Raw genomic sequence first — 20,519 nt, 5'->3', positions numbered from 1 at the left:
ACACCGCCGATCTACAAAGCATGCGTGCCAAGCACGAAACTGACCTAGCAGCGATGCGTACCGCTAATGAAGCTGACCTAGCGGCGCTGCGAGCCAAGAATGAGCGTATTCGCGCTCAACTCCCTCGGCGCCCCTCTGATCAACCTCCTCAACCGAGTAACCAACACGAGGAAGAGGGGCATTCGGTTTCTCAGCCACCAATAGCACCTAGGGCACCGACCCCCCAGCCTGCTACACACCGGTCACATGCACCGACGAATAGGTCGGCCCATGAAGTCAGCATTGCTCCAACCCAGGCTCCAGGCAATCGGACGAGCATCCGCTGCCATCCCTTTATGGACGGCATCATGGAGACACCCCTGCCCTTTGGCTGGAAGCCCCTCCACATCGACTGCTACGACGACACGACGGATCTGGACGAGCACGTCGACTTATACGTCACACAGGTAAACCTTTACACTAACGACGATGTTGTTCTGTGTAGGGTTTTTCTGACCTCGCTCAAAGGGGCTGCATTGAACTGGTACACCCAGTTACCCGCCAAATCAATCGACAGCTTCGACACCATGGTTAGGCGATTCACGGCGCAGTATGCCACGAGTCGACCTCACCACGTCACCTCTGCCACCTTGGCCAGTCTCAGGCAGGGCGACGACGAGCCACTGAGGGCGTTCATGGAACGCTTCGCCAGCATCTCGGTCAAGATTCGAAACCTGAATCCCGAAGTTGCCCTGCATGCCATGCTCATGGCGCTCAAGTCGGGACCTTTTGTGGACAGCCTATGCCGCCGAGCTCCCGCCGATATGGATGAACTCCGTGCCCGAGCGGCAGGGTACATATAGATGGAGGAGCACTCCGCTTTTCGTGACCAGGTTCGCGGGAAGTCACAAGCGAAACCAGACAATGGTCACAAGGACAAGGTGAAAGTCAACAACGAAAGTCAGTTCAAGAAGACTACTAGGGTAAATAAAAAGGGGAGATATGACTTCTACACCCCTTTGAATGCGCCCCGAGTACATATCCTGGAGGAGGCCAGCAACAGCAACCTACTCACCCTGCCACCACCAGTACACAGCCCCAACAGTGCAGACAAATCCAAGCACTTCCGATACCACAGAAACCACGGTCACACCACTGAAGAGTGCCGCACACTCCGAGACCGTACCGAGGAACTCATTCAGGCGGGTCACCTCGGCCAGTACGTCCAGTGACAGCAGGGCCACAGAGGAAGCTACAATGGTCGAGGACGGGGCAGAGGTCGTGGTTCAGGAGCCCGCACAGACCAACCCTCTAGTTCTAAGCAAAACACTAGTGGCGTAGTGCAGGCCGAGGTAAGCCAGGAAACAGGGTCAGCCCCCTTGCGGGGCGTCATCAACACAATTGTAGGTGGCTTCGCAGGGGGAGGCTCTAGCAGCTCGGCGCGAAAATGACATTTGCGCAGCATCAACAACGTCCACTCCGCTACCTCGGCCTCGCATCAAAGCTCCCCGCCAATCACCTTCACTGACAAAGACTACGTTGGCGTCAACCCTAACCAGGATGACCCAATGGTCGTCGCCGTGGAGGTAGTCAATTGGGAGGTCCACAAGACGTTAATCGACCAAGGGAGCTAGGCTGACGTCCTGTATTGGCCGACGTTTCTCAAGTTAGATATCCCTCACTCTCTCATCCAACCTCACACAGAGCCCCTAGTCAGTTTTGCAGGAGAGCGAGTACACACTCGAGGATATGTGGACCTGCTGACAACCTTCGAAACCTCTCCCGCCACAAGGAGGATCATGGTCCGATATCTCCTCGTCGAGGCCCACACGTCCTACAACATCATTATTGGACGGCCGACGCTTCACCAACTCGGAGCAGTGGTGTCTACCCCACATCTCACCATCAAGTTCCCAGGGAGTGACGGCAAGATCATCTCCGTCAAGGCAAACCAGAAGACAGCTCGGCAGTGCTACGCCGAAAGTCTGAAGGTTGCTTCATCTGACAAGCGTTGCCAGAGTGATCCCCACACAGTGGCTCACATCACCCACGTGGACATCATTGACCTCGATCCGAGGTCCGACTCCCATGACGAGCGACCGAGTCCCATCGACGAGCTTGATAACCTCCAGATCGCGAAGCTTCCGGGGCAGGGTACGAAGGCAGTTGAGCCTGGAGTTGCGGCAACAGCTCGAAGCTGAAATCTGCAGGAACGCCGACCTCTTTGCATGGTCCAGCGCCGACATGCCAGGTATAGATTCTAACTTCATCTATCACAGGTTAGCAATTCACAAGGAGGCAAGGCCAGTGGCCTAGAGAAAGAGGAAGGTCGGTGGCGAAAGGCGGGAAGCCATCATCACCGAGGAAAAGTTGCTGAATGCCAGCTTCATCCGTGAGGTCAGATACACCACGTGGCTGGAAAACGTGGTATTGGTAAAAAAAAGCTTGGGAAAATGGCGCATGTGCGTCGACTACACCAACCTGAACAAAGCATGCCCCAAGGACTCGTACCCCTTATCGAGCATCGACAGGCTGGTCGACGGAGCATCCGGGCACGCCCTCCTCAGTTTCCTCGACGCTTACTCTGGGTACAACCAGATCATGATGTATCCACCTGACGAGGTGCACACATCATTCATCACCGATCATGCTAATTACTGCTACCGAGTGATGCCTTTCGGCCTCAAGAACGTAGGGGCCACCTACCAGTGGCTGATGGACAAGGTCTTCTACCAACAGATCGGACGGAACATGGAGGTGTATGTCGATGACATGGTAGTCAAAACCACCTCAGCCGAAGCTCATGCTGCCGACTTGGCAGAGGTGTTCAGCCAGATCAAGAAGCACAACATGCGCCTCAACCCAGAGAAGTGCATCTTCGGTGTCCAGGGAGGTAAGTTCCTTGGATTCATGATCACTAACAAGGGGATCGAGGCCAACTCGGAGAAGTGAAAAGCCATCATCCAGATGCAGAGCCCTCAAACTATGAAGGAAGTCCAACGCTTGGCGGGAAGGTTGGTTTCCTTGTGTCGTTTTATCCCCAGACTGGCGGAAAGAGCGGGGCCCATCTTCACCCTCCTGTGTAAGCCGCAAAATTTTGAATGGACGGACTAGTGCAAAGAGGCCTTCAAAAGCTTCGAAGCCTTCCTCACAACCCCGCCAATCCTACAAAGCCCGGATCACAAAGCTGACCTCCTCCTCTACTTGGTCGTAGCTGAAAACGCTATCAGCGCAGTTATAGTACAAGAGCACCAGAAAGTGAAAACACTAATCTACTTCATCAGCCGAGTACTCCAAGACACGGAGAAACGGTACCAGATGATAGAGAAGCTGGCACTGGCACTTGTTACCGCAGCTCAGCGTCTCCGACCTTACTTCTAGAGTCACTAGGTGGTAGTCAAGACTGACTACCCAATCAAGAAAATCCTGCGAAAGCCAGAGCTCACCGGGCGAATGATAGCATGGTCGGTCGAATTGTCTGAGTTCGGCATCCAGTACAAAAGCCGCGGCGCTTTGAAAGCTTAGTGCTTAGTCGACTTCGTGGCCGAACTTACGCCAACCTCGGTCAAGGAGCCACAGGTATGGACTTTGTATGTTGATGGGTCCTCCAACTCTAAGGGTGGTGGTGTAGGTATCATCTTGGAAGGACCGAACCAAGTCACTTTGGAGCAATCCCTCAAGTTCGGTTTCAAAGTGACGAACAACTAAGCAGAGTACGAAGCACTTATAGCAGGGCTAAGGTTAGCCCACGATCTCGGAGCGCGAAGGGTGAGTTGCAACAGCGACTCAAAGCTCATGGTGGAACAACTCAATGGAACGTATCAGACCAAAGACACCCTCCTGCAGAGGTATTTTCATCTAGCCACCCAGCAAATCTCCTCTTTTGACGAGTTCACAATCCACCATGTACCCCGCAAGCAAAATGCAAGAGCCGACCTCCTATCCAAGCTTGCCAGCACAAAGCGTCCCGGGCAACACCGGACTATCATACAAGAGACCTTACATTCACCCAGTTTGGATGACAAGGTCGTCAACACCAGCGACGGAGGAGAGCAAGGATGGATGACAGACATTTGGAATTACTTGAAAGAAGGAATCTTGCCCGAGGACAAGGATGAAGCTCGGAAGGTGAGAGTCAGGTCAGCCAAGTTCGTAATTGTCAGAGACGAGCTGTTTAAACGCGGCCTCTCCACCCCTTTGCTCAAATGTCTAACTGCACCTCAAGCCGCATATGTCATCAAGGAGATCCATCGAGGTATATGTGGCATGCATTCTGGGGCACGCTCGATGGTGACCAGGGTACTCTGAGCTGGATACTACTGGCCCACTTTGAAGTCGGATTGCCAAGCCTACGTGCAAAAATGCAAAGAGTGCCAGCAGTTCGGTAATACGCATAGACAGCCACCCGAAGCCCTCCACAAGATGATGTCGCCATGGCCTTTCGCCTAGTGGGGAATGGACATCCTAGGACCGTTCCCCCCTGTAAAAGGTCAGCTCAAATTCCTCCTGTTGGCAATTGAATACTTCACCAAGTGGATCAAAGCATGCCCACTAGCCAAGATCACCATTAAGAACGTGCAGAAGTTCACCTGGAAGAACATCGTATGCAGGTTCGGAATCCCCCATTCCCTTGTAACTGATAACGGCCGAAAATTCATTGCGCAGAGCTTCGAAGACTTCCTCCGGGAACTCAAAGTCAAGCACCTCCCGACCTTAGTGGAACATCCACAGACCAATGGCCAAGCTGAAGCTGCAAACAAGGTAATACTCCGAGAGCTTAAGAAACGGCTAGGAAACGCCAAAGGACAATGGGCCGATGAGCTTCCCAGCATCCTCTGGGCATACCATTGCACCCCCCAGTCAACAACGCAAGAAATGCCTTACAGGCTGACTTACGGAGCTGACGCAATGATTCCAGATGAAATCGGAGAGACATCTCACCGACGCCAGGTCTTCAACAGCGAGCAGAACGCCCAAGAATTAGCAGCTGACCTCGACTTAATTGACGAGCTCAAGGACGAAGCTCAAATCCATGAAGAAGCCTGCAAGCTCCGAGCTTCCAGAAGATACAATACGCGAGTACGACCTCGCTCTTTCCGAGTTGGCGACTTGGTATGGCGACTGTTAGGCGAAGCACGGAAAGACGCATCAGACGGAAAGCTTGCACCCAACTGGGCCCATTCTGAGTTGTAGAAGACCTAGAAAATGGGGCATACAGGCTAGAAGAACTCAGCGGCAAAGTCATTCCGCGGACTTGGAATGCCACACATCTTAAATTCTATTTCAGCTGAACTTGTAAGAATGAGCTGTGCACTCTTTTCCCGCCTCAGCTTTTTGTCCAAAAAAACAGAAAAATGGGTTTTGGTTGAGAGGGTTTTTAACGAGGCACATATATGCAATCAATAAAATAACTCATTCTTTTCCATTCATACTTTCTTAATTTTACATTATTTTACCATAAGATGGTTTATGCTGAATTCGATGTCGAATCCGAACCTTAGCATGATCTACTTCACTTTACGCTGACGTATCTCGCTCTTAGACAAGGTCGAGTTCGAACCTTAATACGTTTCGCTTAAACCCGAGGTCGAGTTCGAACCTTAGTAAGAGTTACCTTACGTCAAATCGAGGTCGAGTTCGAACCTTAGTAAGAGTTACCTTACGTCAAATCGAGGTCGAGTTTGAACCTTAGTAGGACTTATTCCACTCTAAGCCGAGGTCGAGTTCGAACCTTGGCACGATCTATTTCACTCTAAAGCCAAGGTCGAGTTCGAACCTTGGTACAATTTATTCCGCTTTACGCTGAGGTCGAGTCTGAACCTTGGTACGATTTATTTCATTCTAAGCTAAAGGTCGAGTTCGAACCTCAGGACAAATTATTCACATCAGGCTAAGTTTGAGCCCCAGAAAAGCGCAAAATGCACAAGCGCAAAACACACAAGTTCAAAAATAGAAGAACTATCGAAATCTCGAAAAAAATGATATATATACAACAATTTCACGAGTTCAATACACGAATTCAAAGAAGAAAAAAAACTAAACTAAGATATTACAAAAGCAGCCTAGGCGGAGGCGTTTTCACTTGAGCTTTCCTTGAGGTCGTCCTCCTTCACCAGCTTCCCAAAGTGTACCTCCTTCTCCACATGCATGGCAGAGAGGTCGAACCCCGGTGCGAGTATAGCCTCGCCTAGCGAGCTGCCTTGAGGAATCCTCTCTTGTGCTCAAACACGACAGCCCGCTCAGTTTCCTCAAGCTTCTTCTCCAGCCCCACCTTCGCCACCTCCAGCTTCGCGAGGTCCACCTTCAAAGCGACAACCTCCTCTTCTTTCCCACCGAGAAGGACCTCGTCGCAAAGACGTTTCTCGGCCGCTGCCACCAATTCAGCCTTCTGCGAGGTGACCTCGTCCTCCAAGGCGCGCACCCGAGCTCGGGAAGAGCTGGCGAGTTCCTACAACTCACGAACCTGAGCAACGTAAGTCTCATTAGACCTCAAAGCAATCTCTAAGGACTTCTGGACTCTCTCCAGCTCCTTCCTGGTAGCCTGAAGCTCGGCCTCATTCTGCATCTTGGCGTCACCGAGAGCAGCCACCAATGCCCTGTTTTCTTCCTTCAAGGGTTGGACTCGCCCTTTAAGCTTCGCCAAGTCTTCTTGCTGCTTGACCCACTTGTGTTTCCAATGATCCACGATGGCCATCGTCCTCTGCAGGAAGACCTCAGCAGAATCAAGACCTCCCACCAGCCTGGCCGACTTGATCATGGCTTGATCAGTCGTGCTCAGCGAACTCCTGGAAAAGAACTTCTCAGAGGTTACACCCGCACTCCATAAAGAGTCTATGTCCTCCGAAGCGCTCACATGGTCCAACCGCACCTGGGAGGAACCCTTTACAAAACGCTGGGCGAGATATTGGGTTTTGGGGGCCCCCTTCGACTGGCCAGACAGCGACGCCAAAGTCGCTGGAGTAGAAGTCGGGACCTCGCAGCTGGGCCCCTTACCACAGGCCTCGGCAGAAGCAGAAGCAGGCGCCTCCTGCTCGGCACCGGGGGGGTCCGCCCCTGGCGCCTCCGAACTCAGAGGCACCGGGACCTCAGCAACATTCCTTGCCTGCAAAAGACAAGACTTTCTTCCTAAGGCAAAGGACAAGAAAAATGGAGGATAAAAGAAAAGAAAAAAAGCAAGGCACTCACCTTGGTAGCCTGGGCAGCCTGCTCAGCAACCTGAGCTCCTTCCTCAACCACCATTTGGGGAGCTCCTTCAAGCGGAGAACTCCCAGTAAGGTTGACCGCATCGGCATCAGCGGCCTTGGAGGTCACCTCCTCAGCATCTCGAGGGGCAGAGGTCCCCCCGACCTCTTTTTCTCCCCTCTTTCTTTTTCTTCGGGTCTCCAGGGGGGTCACCTCCTCCTCTTGAGGCTTGGGAACCTCAATTTCGGCAACGTTGTAGCGATGCTTCAACTCGCGCCACTTGTTTTTTGCCCATTATGCCTATGAACACGAGAAAGCAAATACATCAGTAACAGAAACTCTTACAAACCCTAAAAAGAAAGACGAGATACTCACTCTCTAAGCCCCTCTCCTTGTACGCCGAGTTGGCAAGCGACAGGATGACCTTGCAATCCAGCGGACGAGGGAGCGCTTCAAGGTTTGCAATGGCGGTGGTATCCGAGGCCGACAATTGCAACCCCCCACTCCGTTAAACCTAGTCGGGGCCGGCTGCCAATAGAAGGGGAACTTCGGCAACCCGCCTAAATAGAACACCCCATCCTCCAACGGGTTGACACCCACAAGCGCCACCCGGAAGAACTCTTGCTTAAAAATTTTATACGATTGGGAGTAAAGGGAAAATAAACCCCCAGACTTACTCCCACTCAGGAACATCAGGCCATAAGGCGGAACACCCATTTTCAACTGATAAAAATGGAGAAAAACGGGCAGAGACACCACTATCCCCAAGGCTGAGCATAGGACTTGAAAAGCCCGCAAAAACCCCAACTGTTGGGGTGCAACTGGCAAGGTGCCGTGTTGATAAAATTCAAAAAAAATCACACTCAAATTGAGAAAAGGGAAGACACACGCCTAAATCCCTAAAAAGACACTGGTACACATAGAAGAAAGGAGGGTCAGAAGGACCCCCCATATAAACACGCTCATCGGGCTGACAAGGCTCGAGCCGGATGAACTTGGAGACGGAAGAATCACAGATCCTATGCGATTTTCGCATCGCATTGATCTCCAGGAACGACCTAAACACACTTTACAATTCACCCACGTCACTCCTAACCCAATCGTAGCCAGGAATGTCGGGGATGGGCTCTTTGGGCTGGTTCTCCGCCTTTTTCTTTTCGATGGCGGCCGCCCCAGTAGCCACCGTCTTGCCGCGCGCCTTACCTTGCCCTTGGCAGGCGCAGAAGAAGCGGCACCGCTGTTACCAGCCATCAAGAAGTGGAAGAGATTTTAGAAGAAGGAGAAGTTAAAGAAATAGAAGTACTTGGTTCTCCTTGGACAAAGAAAGAACAAAAATCGGGGAATGAAAGCCCAGTTGCCGGAGAAGGCGACGGAGAAGAACGGAGGCAAAGAAAACAAGAACGGGAATGGCAGAAACAAAGGCGCAGGGAGCAGCATGCGCAAGAAGTCAAGGAGGAAGAAAAAGTGAAAAGAGTAAAGTGAATGGGAAGGGGCGCGAGAGAGAGAAAGAAAAGGTTTCCCCCAAAAATTCAAACAGCACAACATGTGTCAACCAGGGGGCAAAACTGGCGACACATTTAATGAGCCCCATTATGGAAAGCACGACCATCATTACATAACCGTCACTCCTCATTAACACGCCGCCTACACGTTTTCGAGAACGAAGCGACAGTTATGACACATGGCGTCTTGATAGGCAGGCGTACGCGAAAGGTAATAGACTATGGCCAAGGCCAAGGAATCCAAGAGGTGATATACTGAAAGAACCAAGAGGAATGGGATGATCTTAAAGACCTTGTTCATATATTTTGTAAATAGTCTCTTGTATAGGTTATTTTGCCTTTGTATTTGTGAGGCACTTTACTTGCTTTTTCCTAGTGTTTGTATATTGTTTTTAAGGTAGGTTACTTGGAGAGTTTAACTCCATTTAACCTCCCTAGTTGATACTTTTATTTTGTATTTTTTCAGTAGGGAAAAGGGGGTGACATTTAGCAATGCTTGAGGGTGTGCTTAGAAATTGGGCCTGAGTTGGGCCTAGGCAAAATTTTACATATTGGACTCATTTTGCTCCTAATTTTTCATAGATTTGATTTAGCTAGGTTTCATCATCAAATGATGAACCTAACTAAACCAAATCAAAGATTTTCAAATTAATTCAAGGAGCATTTTGAACCATGGGCCGCCTAGCTTGTTCCTTCTCTTTGGCCGAATTTCTCAAGCATTCCTTCTTGAGTTTGAAGCTTGTCTTGCAAGCTTCTAAACTCAAGCAAGGTTAGCTTACCTTACCATGGTTCCTAAAAGAACCATGGTCAAGGTTTAGCTTCTCCTACAAGCTAGCTAAACCGTAGGAGTTTAAGTTAACCCTACCATGGTTCGTAGTGAACCATGGTTAAGGATAACTTCTCCTACAAGCTACTCTCCCCTATATATTTGTTTTTCCTACACTTGTACTCACTTTTGAGCAAATTGAGAAATAATAATCAGATTTCTCTCATCAAGAGTCCATTCTAAAACCGTGGAGAATTCTCTCTAAGTTTTCACCAAGGTTCTTCAACCTTAACCATTGGTTCCTCAAGCTTCTACACTAAGCAAGGAGTAACCGAACCACCTTGAGGCTTCTCCTCCATTGAAGACCTCTTCATGGAGTTTCAAGCTTCTTCCAAAGGTCTACCTCAAGAGTTCACGGTCCTAAGCATGGAGCAAAGTGAAGGAACATCAATCTCCTCACCTAGTTCCATCAAAAGGTCACTACTCCTTGACGAGCTCGGTCTTAACTCCTTGCACAATATTTCACTGTTTAGCGAGTTTTATTCTTACTTGTGCAATTTCTGGGAGACTTCCCAGAAGGTCACCCATCCCAGTACTACTCCAGGTCAAGCACGCTTAACTGTGAAGTTCTGATGAGTAAGCTACCGAAATGTCTATGTATGTTGTCAGTATAATTTGTACAAATTAATTCATTTAAGTCATCCTCAAATATACAATCTCATATTTGTACTATAATAATAATATATAATAATTTTATATTACGAATAATAATAATAATAATAATAATAATAATAATATATTTAATTATTCTTTATTTATATGTACTTACTTTTATAATTAACATCTACTTATTTTTATTTAAAATTATAATTTAAATTATTTAATTTTATAATTTATAATGATAATATAATTTATAAAATTATAAATATTTATTTATTACATACTTATAAATTAAATTTTAATATTTTAAATAAATTATTAATTAATTTAATATATTTATTTACCTTAAATCAAACATATAAAATTTAAAAAATGTATTTATCCTTATTTTTTTTTCTTCTAATTATCAACTATTAATAAAATACTAACTTAAAATCTTATCTAATTATATATAATATTTTCATATCAAATTTAAAACCAGATATTAGTTATACAAAAATATTAAGATCATATAGTAAATTGTCAATAAGATTTTAGTTAAATAATTTAAAATAATTAATATTTCAATTATATTGTTAATTAGCAAATAATTTATTCCAAAACTAATTAATTTTTTATATTAATTATTAGTAAAATTTAATAACTTTTAATTTAACAATTAATTGGATCGATGAAATTCAACATACCATGAGTTATTGAGCGGAATAACTTTACCAAGAGTTATTGTAAGTTATCTTAAATCAAACATATAAAATTCAAATAATGTATTTATCCATGTTTTATTTTTTAATTATCAACCATTAATAAAATACTAACTTAAAATCTTATCTAATTATATCATAATATTTTCATATCAAATTTAAAATCAGTTCTTACATTTTCGACAAATATAAATTTGTCTGAAATATTCTATCAATAATATAACTTTTCTTACAAAAATTTTCTCATCAAAAATATAAATTTTTCGACAGATTTAATTTTATTTTATAAAAAATCATCTTCGATTAATATAACATTTTGTATATATGATTTAAGAGTAAAAGATTTTCAATTGAACGGTTAAATTTACAAAATTCACATTTAATATAAAGTTATTGAGCGGTGTAACACTTAGTAAAATTAATACCCTTGTAATTATAGCTCCCCTCATGTCTATATATGTATATATATATATATATATATATATATATATGTGTGTGTGTGTGTGTGTGTGTGTGTGTGTGTGTGTGTGTGTGTGTGTGTATATATGATTTAAGAGTAAAAAATTTTCAATCTAATGGTTGAATTTACAAAATTCACATTTAATATAAAGTTATTGAGCGGTGTAACACTTAGTAAAATTTATACCATTGTAATTATAACCCCCTCATATATATATATATATATATATATTAAATGCGACTTTTACAATGTATTACACCGCTCAATAACTTTATATTAAATGTGAATTTGGTAAATCCAACTGTTAGATTGAAAGTTCATATCTCTTATAGATTATATATACAAAACTTTATATTAATCCAAGATGATTTGATACTTCATTTTTATAAAACAAAATTGATGTAATATATTCATTTCAAAATACACTAAAATATGAACACTTGGATTATCTTCCAGTTGTTGTTCAATTTTAACAAAACTTGATATACACGTATAAAGTGATATGAACTTTCAATTTAACGGTTGGATTTACAAAATTCACATTTAATATAAAGTTATAGAGCGGCATAATACTTAGTAAAAGTTACACCGATATAATTATAACCCCTTATATTATATATATATATATATATATATATATATATATATATATATATACATACATATATATACAGCGACAGCTGCACGTTTGGAATAGTGAGGCACTTGCCCTCACTACTATTTGACATATACATAATTTTTTATCTAAAAAAATAATATATTTTAAAAAATAAAAATTATATTCTAATAAAATAAATATATAGATTCAGAAAAAATGTTTATTTATTTGATATCTGTCAAATTTTTGAAGGAAATTAATTCTCATGTGATAAAAAAAAAATTCTTAATAATGAATTAATTTTTAAAAAAAGTTTAATTATAATATATATATATGTATATATATATATGTCTTAATATTCACATATATAATGTAATATATTAAAACAAATAATTTTTTGATAAAATAAAATTTGTAGCATGCATGTTTTTCTTTTGTGTTTTTTATTTATTGTATACGTTGATTGAAAAAATCAAAATAGTAAAATTGTATACATTGATTAAAAAAATCAAAATAAGAAAAATCATAAGATTTATATTCTATTTAGAATTGTTATTATAAGATATATTTTAAAATAAATTATCATCTAAAAATATATATTAGATATTAAAAACAGATTTATATCATAAATAAATTAAACTTTATTTTTATAAATTTAACATATAGATTTTTATATTTTTAATAGTGTTAAATTATTATAAAATAAGTCTATATAATTGTAGTTCTACCCAAATATTTAAAAATTATCTATAATAGATAAATAAGTCACACTTAAAATATATATTTTTAAAGAAAGTTAGGTTCAAACCAAGTAAATTATAATAAAATATAGTATAACCTAATTTATTTTCATCTTTAATACTAATCGTAGATATAAAAAACTTGTAATAAATAATTATAATATATATTTATACCTTTAAAAGATATATAAAATTTTTAATACTACAAATATATATAAAAAATTAAAAATAATAAATTAAAAATAAGAAATTAAAAAAAGAAATTTAAAATAAATTAAAAATAAGATTTCCGACGGAAAATTCCGTCAGAAATTTCTGACAGAAAATTCCGTCGGAAATTTCTGACGGAATAATTCCGTCGGAAATTTCCGACAGAATAATTCCGTCGGAAATTTCCCGCAGAAATTTTCGACGGATTTATTTTTCCTTCGGAAATTTCCGACGGAATTTTCCGTTGGAAAGTTTCTATCGGAAATTTCCGACGGAATTTTCCGTCGGAAAGTTTCTATCGGAAATTTCCGACGGATTTATATTTCCGTCGGAAATTTCTGACGGAAAATTTCCAACAAAAAATTCTATCGGAAATTTCCGACGGAAATATAAATCCGTCGGAAATTTCCGACGGATCCATATCCGTCGGAAATTTTCCGTCGGAAATTTACATTTTTCTTGTAGTGCTCGGACACGCGCTAGGCGACGTCAGCTCGACATTCAAATAGGTCATAACCGATCTCAGGCCCAAGGCCCAACAAAACCCTAATTCATACTCAAGTACGTGCATTACTTATATGAGACTCATACATCCACAAACACTAACTTTAGCATCAGAGTCTCTTTTGCAGGTACCACTCCCATCTTGGAGCATCAAACGTTCTAGCGAAGGAGGCTCGCCGATCTTACCCAGCGGATCATCTCTACGACAGATCTCCGGTAAGAACAATTTTAATTAGTGAAGACAATATTTTTATATAAATTTATATTAATAAACATATAAATTTATTTTTAAATAAAAATATATTTTTTAATTATTTTCTACGAAATTTTATATTTTAAAAATACTAAATAATTTTCTTATTTTAATATTTTAAAATTATTTTTCTTTATATAAGTAACAAAATAATCATTTAATCATTCATTTCTTACATTAAAACTTTATCTTATAAAAAAATATAACATGACACATCTATGTAAAAAGTATAACATGATACAAAATTACAACTACTTGCTTTTTAAAAAAAGAAATAAGTTAGTGAGTTACATGTTAGTATATTTTAAAAAATATTAAAGTTATAACTTGTTGATATACTCCTTTTAAAAAATATAAATGTTATCAAATACCATATACATATACATTTGATAACTTACATCCATTTATTTTTAAGAAAAATTAAGTTAACATGCTATACACTTAGATGTATTTCTTTTAAAAAAATATACTTCAAAAATAATATACTGATTTTAAACTTTTTTACAACATAAACCATAAAAGTTAATAGAATACTTAATTTTTAACATGGTAAATAATATATTTCATTATTATTTTATTATATATATATATATATATATATAATAATGGACATAAAAAATTAATGGAAATATTTGTCCCCACATGAACAAAGGTAGATCTGTCCCTGCTCATAATGGTTTGAAATATTCTTGTTATTAAATAATAACTAATTACAATTAAATAATAGTATTGCATATTATTAATGTATTTCAATTAAATCAGTCGAAATAAATGAATTAACTTGTAAAGAAATTAAATTGGTTGGAATTGAAAATGTGTGGAAAAATGATGCAAAACTTAAAGTGAAAAGACACATACTTTTGTAAACAAGAGTTGCACCGTAGAATTGGATGAGGTGTGTTCCGAGCAATAGTGAGCAGGAATTGTTAGTGTGTGTGGTCTTTGGGTGGTTAGTGCACATGGGCCGGTAAGACTAAGACATGCGTTTCTGATTGGTCAAATATAAATAATAAATACAACTTCACTGCACAACTTGAAGATTCAGCATCTCACCCTTATTATTATTACTCTGGATTTGGTTGCTCTAAACCACTGCATAGGTTCCCATAATTTGCAGCATCCTCCATCTATTTTTTATTTTTTATTTATTTATTTATTTATTTTTTGCATAAACTTGGTTACCTTCCCGATCGATCTTGTATTTTTTCTTCCGTAAAAAATGGAACTTTATTTTTATTATTATAATATTAAAAAAATTATCAAAATATCATACCTTAAAATATATTTATCAAAATATTATATTTTACTATTCATATTGAGAATTTAATTTTCTACCAACCAATTTCTCACCAAAATTTTACATACACAATATATATATATATATATATATATATATATATATATATATATATATATATATATAACGACAGAGTTACGTTTACAGTAGTAGAGGCAATTGTCCTATTAAAATTTTCTTTATTTTCTTTTTTATATAAAATATTAATTATTTTTTATAAAATATATATTATCAAATATATTTTAATTACCCTATTATATCTAATATAATAAAATATATTAATATTTTTTAATTATTTAATTACTTTTATTTTATGATAAAATTATTTTAATTTTTTATGCAAAAAAATTTACTTATTCTAAAAGTAAGTCTTGATGGATCTACTCTATTCAATAAATAATGTTCTAAATCAAACTTTTAAAAATTCAACTGTTAAATTAAAAGTTTTTAATGTATAGATTAAGTTTACAAATTTAAAAAAAAAATTGAAAATCATATGATGCTTCATTAGATAGATTCAACATAACATATACTTTTTTTTTTATAATTATCTATCAATTAAAATTAATGAAACAGAGTATCAAATAATTTTTAATTTTAAAATTTTTTTTTTTTATAAATTTGATCTATATATTAAAGACTTTTAATTGATAAGATGAATACTTGATGTAGAACATGAATTATTTAGTAGAGTAAGTCTATCAATCCCTTCTTATTATTTTATTATTATAATATACTGTATTTTTTTGACTAAAAAATTTATTACTTCTTTACTCATTAAATGTGTCATAATTTAGTTTACTAATATAGGTTTTTTTCATTTTTTTTTAATTATTTTTAACCTTTTGGTCATGTATATTGTACATTGTGTTGGTAGGAGAGGATCTACATTAAGAGAAATGAGAGTAATTGTCACATAGTTTTTTTTAACTTAAACATATTTAAATAAAGTCACTTACTCTTATAAAAAAAAAGTAGACATTGCACTCATAAAATATTCCTGTTTTAAATGAGTGTAGAAATTTAGAAAATACTTAAAGAAAACAAATTGATAATTTTATTATTTTTATCCTATTGTTTTTACCATTTTATTCCCCTGATATTAAATAAGTCACAAAAAATTATAAAGTGATACTTAAACATATCTCAGATAAAAAGAAAAAAAAAACAAAAGTTATCACTGTATTTATAAAATAATTTAATTTATTAAAATAAGGTATTTTAATTTTTTTATCATAAAAATATATTTTTCAAAAATTATTAAATTTTTTTTAATAAAAATTATACAAAATATTTTATTACCCCCACTTAATAATTTTTTTTGGATCCATCACTATATATATATATATATATATATATATATATATATATATATATATATATATTATTTCTGCATTGAAAAATTGGTTCATCAAAAACTGATTTCTCAATAGGAGTCTCTTTTTTTTTTCTTTTTTATTTATTTATAGAATTTCATTTTTTAATATTATTATTTTTATATAATATATTTTCTATTTAATTTACTAGCTTAAAATTTAGTTAAAATTAGTGAATATGTGAATAAATTTTTAATTTTTATTTTAACTGTGTATTTGTTTCTATTGTAAATGTGGTATTTCTTTTAATGAAAATTAATAAATTTTGTAATATATGTGTTTGATAATTTATTAGAAGAAAATAAAAAATAAACATAAATATTTTTAATATATTATTATAATTAGTAAAATTAAGATTTCAAACAATATATGAAATTGTTAAAATGGACTTTAAATCAAAATAACATAAAGAACAAAATGAAAGATACAACAATGAAACAATTTATAGAAATTATTTTTGTTAATCAAAAGTTCTCACATAATAAGAACATTTTTTTTGCATGAGATGGATTTGTACACATAAAACTTCGTTTTGATCCACTATGTTATCTCATATCCATTTCTATGTGTATATGCGAGAATTTTGGTCAACCTTTTTTTTATTTTTTTCATATTCAGAGTGGGTCATATTTGTGATTCATAATATCATGACCAATATTTTTCATTGTGCAACTCTCAAAACATCATTTATAAATATTGAAGATGTATTTCAACTTGTAAATATTATGTATGTATAGTATGATGCATAATCATAGTGAATATGTTTACAAGCAACAATGGCATGCGAGCAAAACAAATGTAATTTTTGAGATTTTGCCACAATAATCACGTCCCATTTCATCCCGTTTAACCATGGATTATCTAGTTAGTCATTCCTCTTTTAGGTTAAGCATCTCTTACACTAGGAAGTGTGTATCACTTTTATCGAACTCGAGCACATATAGTATTAGTGGACGCCAACGATATTAGTTGTTGCTTATGAATTTGATTTTAGTGTCTGTGTGGAAGTTATTTATCTTATATATATATATATATATATATATTTGCAATGCAATTAATCTTTTAAAATTCTTCTTTTAGTACTATACATGTGCTTTTTAATTTGTGTTGTATAATGAAATTATGAATTTTTTAAATTATTTATAATCTCTTTTATAAAACTTTTAAGTTTTAAAATGAAAATTATAAATTTATTTATATATTAACCAATTTTAACTAACTTTTAAGCTAACAAATTATATATGAAAAATATATTATATAAAAATAATAATATTAAAAAAATGAAATTGTAAAAAAAACTATAGTTGATGTGAGATCCCGTAGACTCCCCCTCTCTTTTCTCTATTCTCACTCACTCTCAACCCTTAACTCTCACTCTCCTTTTTCTTCCTAAGGTGGTGCTGTGGGGAGTTTAGGTGCTGACTAGTGGTGTTGAAGCTAGCTGTGAGCTAAGGTGGTGCACATCTCATGGAGCTTGCTGAGGAGTGGAGCTTTCTTTTCTCCTTCTCCATTTTCTCTTTCGTTTCTCCTTCCCGGAAGCTCGGATTTCTCGAACCAAGGTAAGGGAAGCTAGTTTTCTTGTTACGTTTTGGCTGAAAATGGGTCTAAGAACTCATTTGGTTGTTTATGATTGCTGATTCTTTACTGATCAATGAAAATTTGAGTTTTTGGGGTCTTTGGGGTTTTGAGAAAATTCTTGGTTTTTCTTTGATTTGTGGATGCATGTGTAAAAAGATGTTATTTTTTAACTCTTGGATGAAAATGTGGTATCTTGGCTAGATTGCATGTGCTGGAAAGTGGATTCTTGCAGGTTTTGGGCAAACTTTCGAGCTTGGTGAAGTTGCTGCTGAGCTTAGCGTAGAGCGCCGTATTTCGCGCTGGGCGCGTGGCCACCAGGGGATTCCATTTAGGCAAGCCCGCCGGGCGCAATGATGGGTGCGCCAAGCGCGCTTGAGAATGTGGGTCTCTGGTTGGTCCGCGCTGGGCGTGACTTGGATCGCGCTGGGCGCGATACCAGTTGTAACCTATTTTGGGCTTTTTGATTCTGCGCTGAGCGCGACCCTTGTCGCGCTGGGCGTGAGACTCCTTGGAGTCTCTGCCTGGCATGCGCTGGGCACAATTGGTATTACGCCAGGCGCGTGTGAGCCTTGGACTCTCTGGCTGAGTCCCGCCAGGCGCGGGAATGCTTGCGCTGGGCGTGCTGCCCCCCCTGGTGCTCTCTGGTTGTACTGCGCTGGGTGCAACCACGAGTGCGCCGGGTGCGAAGATTTGATTTCACTAAATGCTGTTAGAAGTTGTTTTATGCTGAGTATAAGCCGAAATTGATGAATATAATGTGATGACTACTAAAAATGTTGTTTGATGATGTTGAGCTATATTAGATGTATATTGTTGTATGTTGATATTGTTGTGCTGTAAGTTGTTTAGCTGAGCTGTAAGCCACTATTGTTGTATGTTGTTATTGTCGTTATGCGGTGCTGTTATTGTTGCTATGCAATGCTGTGCTCCATGCTGTTAGGAGCTGTTGTAGGCCGTAAGGCTGGGCTGTTGTAGGCCGTAAGGCTGAGCTGTTGATCACTAAGGCTAGAGGAGATGTTTTTCGAAATTTCCTCATCCCATTGTGTGGATTGAGTGGCTGTGGTGCTCTTGGAGCCCAATTTGTTGAAAACCCTCCCCGGAAAGCTGACCCTTAGAGTGGTAACTTGTTGTTCTCCTCTAAGTTCTTAGTGGTCCCGTGTGTGGGCAAGGTCGAGGCACACGTGTACAAAGCGACCACGGTATAGGGGCCAGGTCGAGCTATACCGCTTACAAGCGACCAATACTAACTTATATGCGTGACGACGCATTGTGTGTTTACTGCTGTTTACCGCTATGTACTGCTGTTCTTTGTTGTTATTGCTGAATGATGTGAAAGGTGTACCGTTATATACATTAAGCTGATGTTGTTAAGATGATTGATGTGCTGATAGCTGTAGCTGTTTATTATTCATATATTCATATATGTATGTTGTTTCTTTCACTAGCTTACCCTTTGTGTTTCCATGTGGTTTGGACTGCAATGATCATACTATGTATAGGAGCAGGGCAGGGTTAGGTTGGTGTTTGCTGAGGAGAGTCTGCAGCTAGTAGATGAAGTTTTATTCTTTTGATGTATTTAGCTACTTAGTTAGCATTTGCTGGATGTATTTTGTACACTTTGATTCTAGACAGATTTGGACCTTGTATATATATATATTCTAGATCCTATATGTATATACTTGTTCGTTTCTGTGTAGTATTCTGGTGTGCTGTGTTGTGTGTATTGACCAGGCGGGTCGTTACAGTTGAGAAATTGGCCGTTGGTTAACCAATTTCTATGCAAAAAAAATAAAATTAAGGTGAGAAATTAATTGGCAAATGACCAATTTCTTTACATAATAATAAACGTAACACTTTTGATAAATATATCTCAAAGTATGATATTTTGGTAAATTTATTTATTTTTTGTAATATTATAATAAAAGGGTCTAAAAACTGCGCTTCATATCTCCGTATATTTTATGTAAATAATAATAATAATAATAATAATAATAATAATAATAATAATAATAATAATAATAATGATGATGATTGACATTAAATATATGTGAGTAATTAATTCATAGTTACAACCTGTGAGCTATTTGAATAGTTATTTAAAAGGTGTTAGATATATAAAAAATCATATTGCAAGGAAGTAGAAGAAAAAACAAAAAATTTAAATAAAAAAGCATAAGAAGTTTTATTTAAAACAATTAAAGGATAAAACGATCAACATAATGTGTAAAAAAATGAAGTGTTTATCACCTTTATTAATATTATAAATTTATTTATTCGTTTTATTGTCTTTTTGTTTTTAGGTTTTATACAATATATTATAAGAAAATGTTAAGACATGGTTGTAGGAAAGAGTTAATTTAATTGGTGCCTGCAAAGAGTTGTTATAAAAAAAATTAAAATATTTTTTGTCTCTATAATTTCACTTATTTTATTTTTTAGTCTTTATAGTTTAAAATAAATTTTGTCTTTATACTTATTTTTTTCAATATCATTTTTAGTCCCTATAGTTTAAGATAGATCTTTTTAATCCTTATACTTACAATTTTGAAATCCTTTTAACCTTGTTGTTATTATTATTATTATTTTTTTTTTGCAATGTTCTCCTTTTATATTGATGTGGTACAGGCCTTTAATTTTGTGAGGGTAAAAAATTGAAGACTTCTATTATCGTAACAAAAAAAAGACAATATTACAAAAAAAAAAAAACTAATAA

At 37.6% G+C, this 20,519-nt stretch overlaps 1 protein-coding gene across 1 annotated transcript; it reads left to right on the top strand.

Moving 5' to 3' along the window:
- The first annotated feature begins 347 nt into the window (after nt 1-347).
- LOC109788800 (uncharacterized) lies at nt 348-842 on the top strand. Its single transcript, XM_020347627.2, has one exon. The coding sequence runs from the start codon at nt 348-350 to the stop codon at nt 840-842; it is 495 nt and encodes a 164-aa protein (XP_020203216.2).
- The last annotated feature ends 19,677 nt before the right edge of the window (nt 843-20,519 follow it).

The sequence above is a fragment of the Cajanus cajan genome, chromosome 4 (assembly GCF_000230855.2).
Source record: "Cajanus cajan strain Asha chromosome 4, NIPB_CcT2T_4, whole genome shotgun sequence".
Lineage (NCBI taxonomy): Eukaryota > Viridiplantae > Streptophyta > Magnoliopsida > Fabales > Fabaceae > Cajanus > Cajanus cajan.
Note: the sequence above shows the minus strand (reverse complement) of the source record. Positions and strands in the feature narration are given on the sequence as shown.

Bases quoted from the DNA above. Each gene is read 5' to 3' on its own strand.
- LOC109788800 (XM_020347627.2), top strand. From the start codon at position 348: ATGGAGACACCCCTGCCCTTTGGCTGGAAGCCCCTCCACATCGACTGC.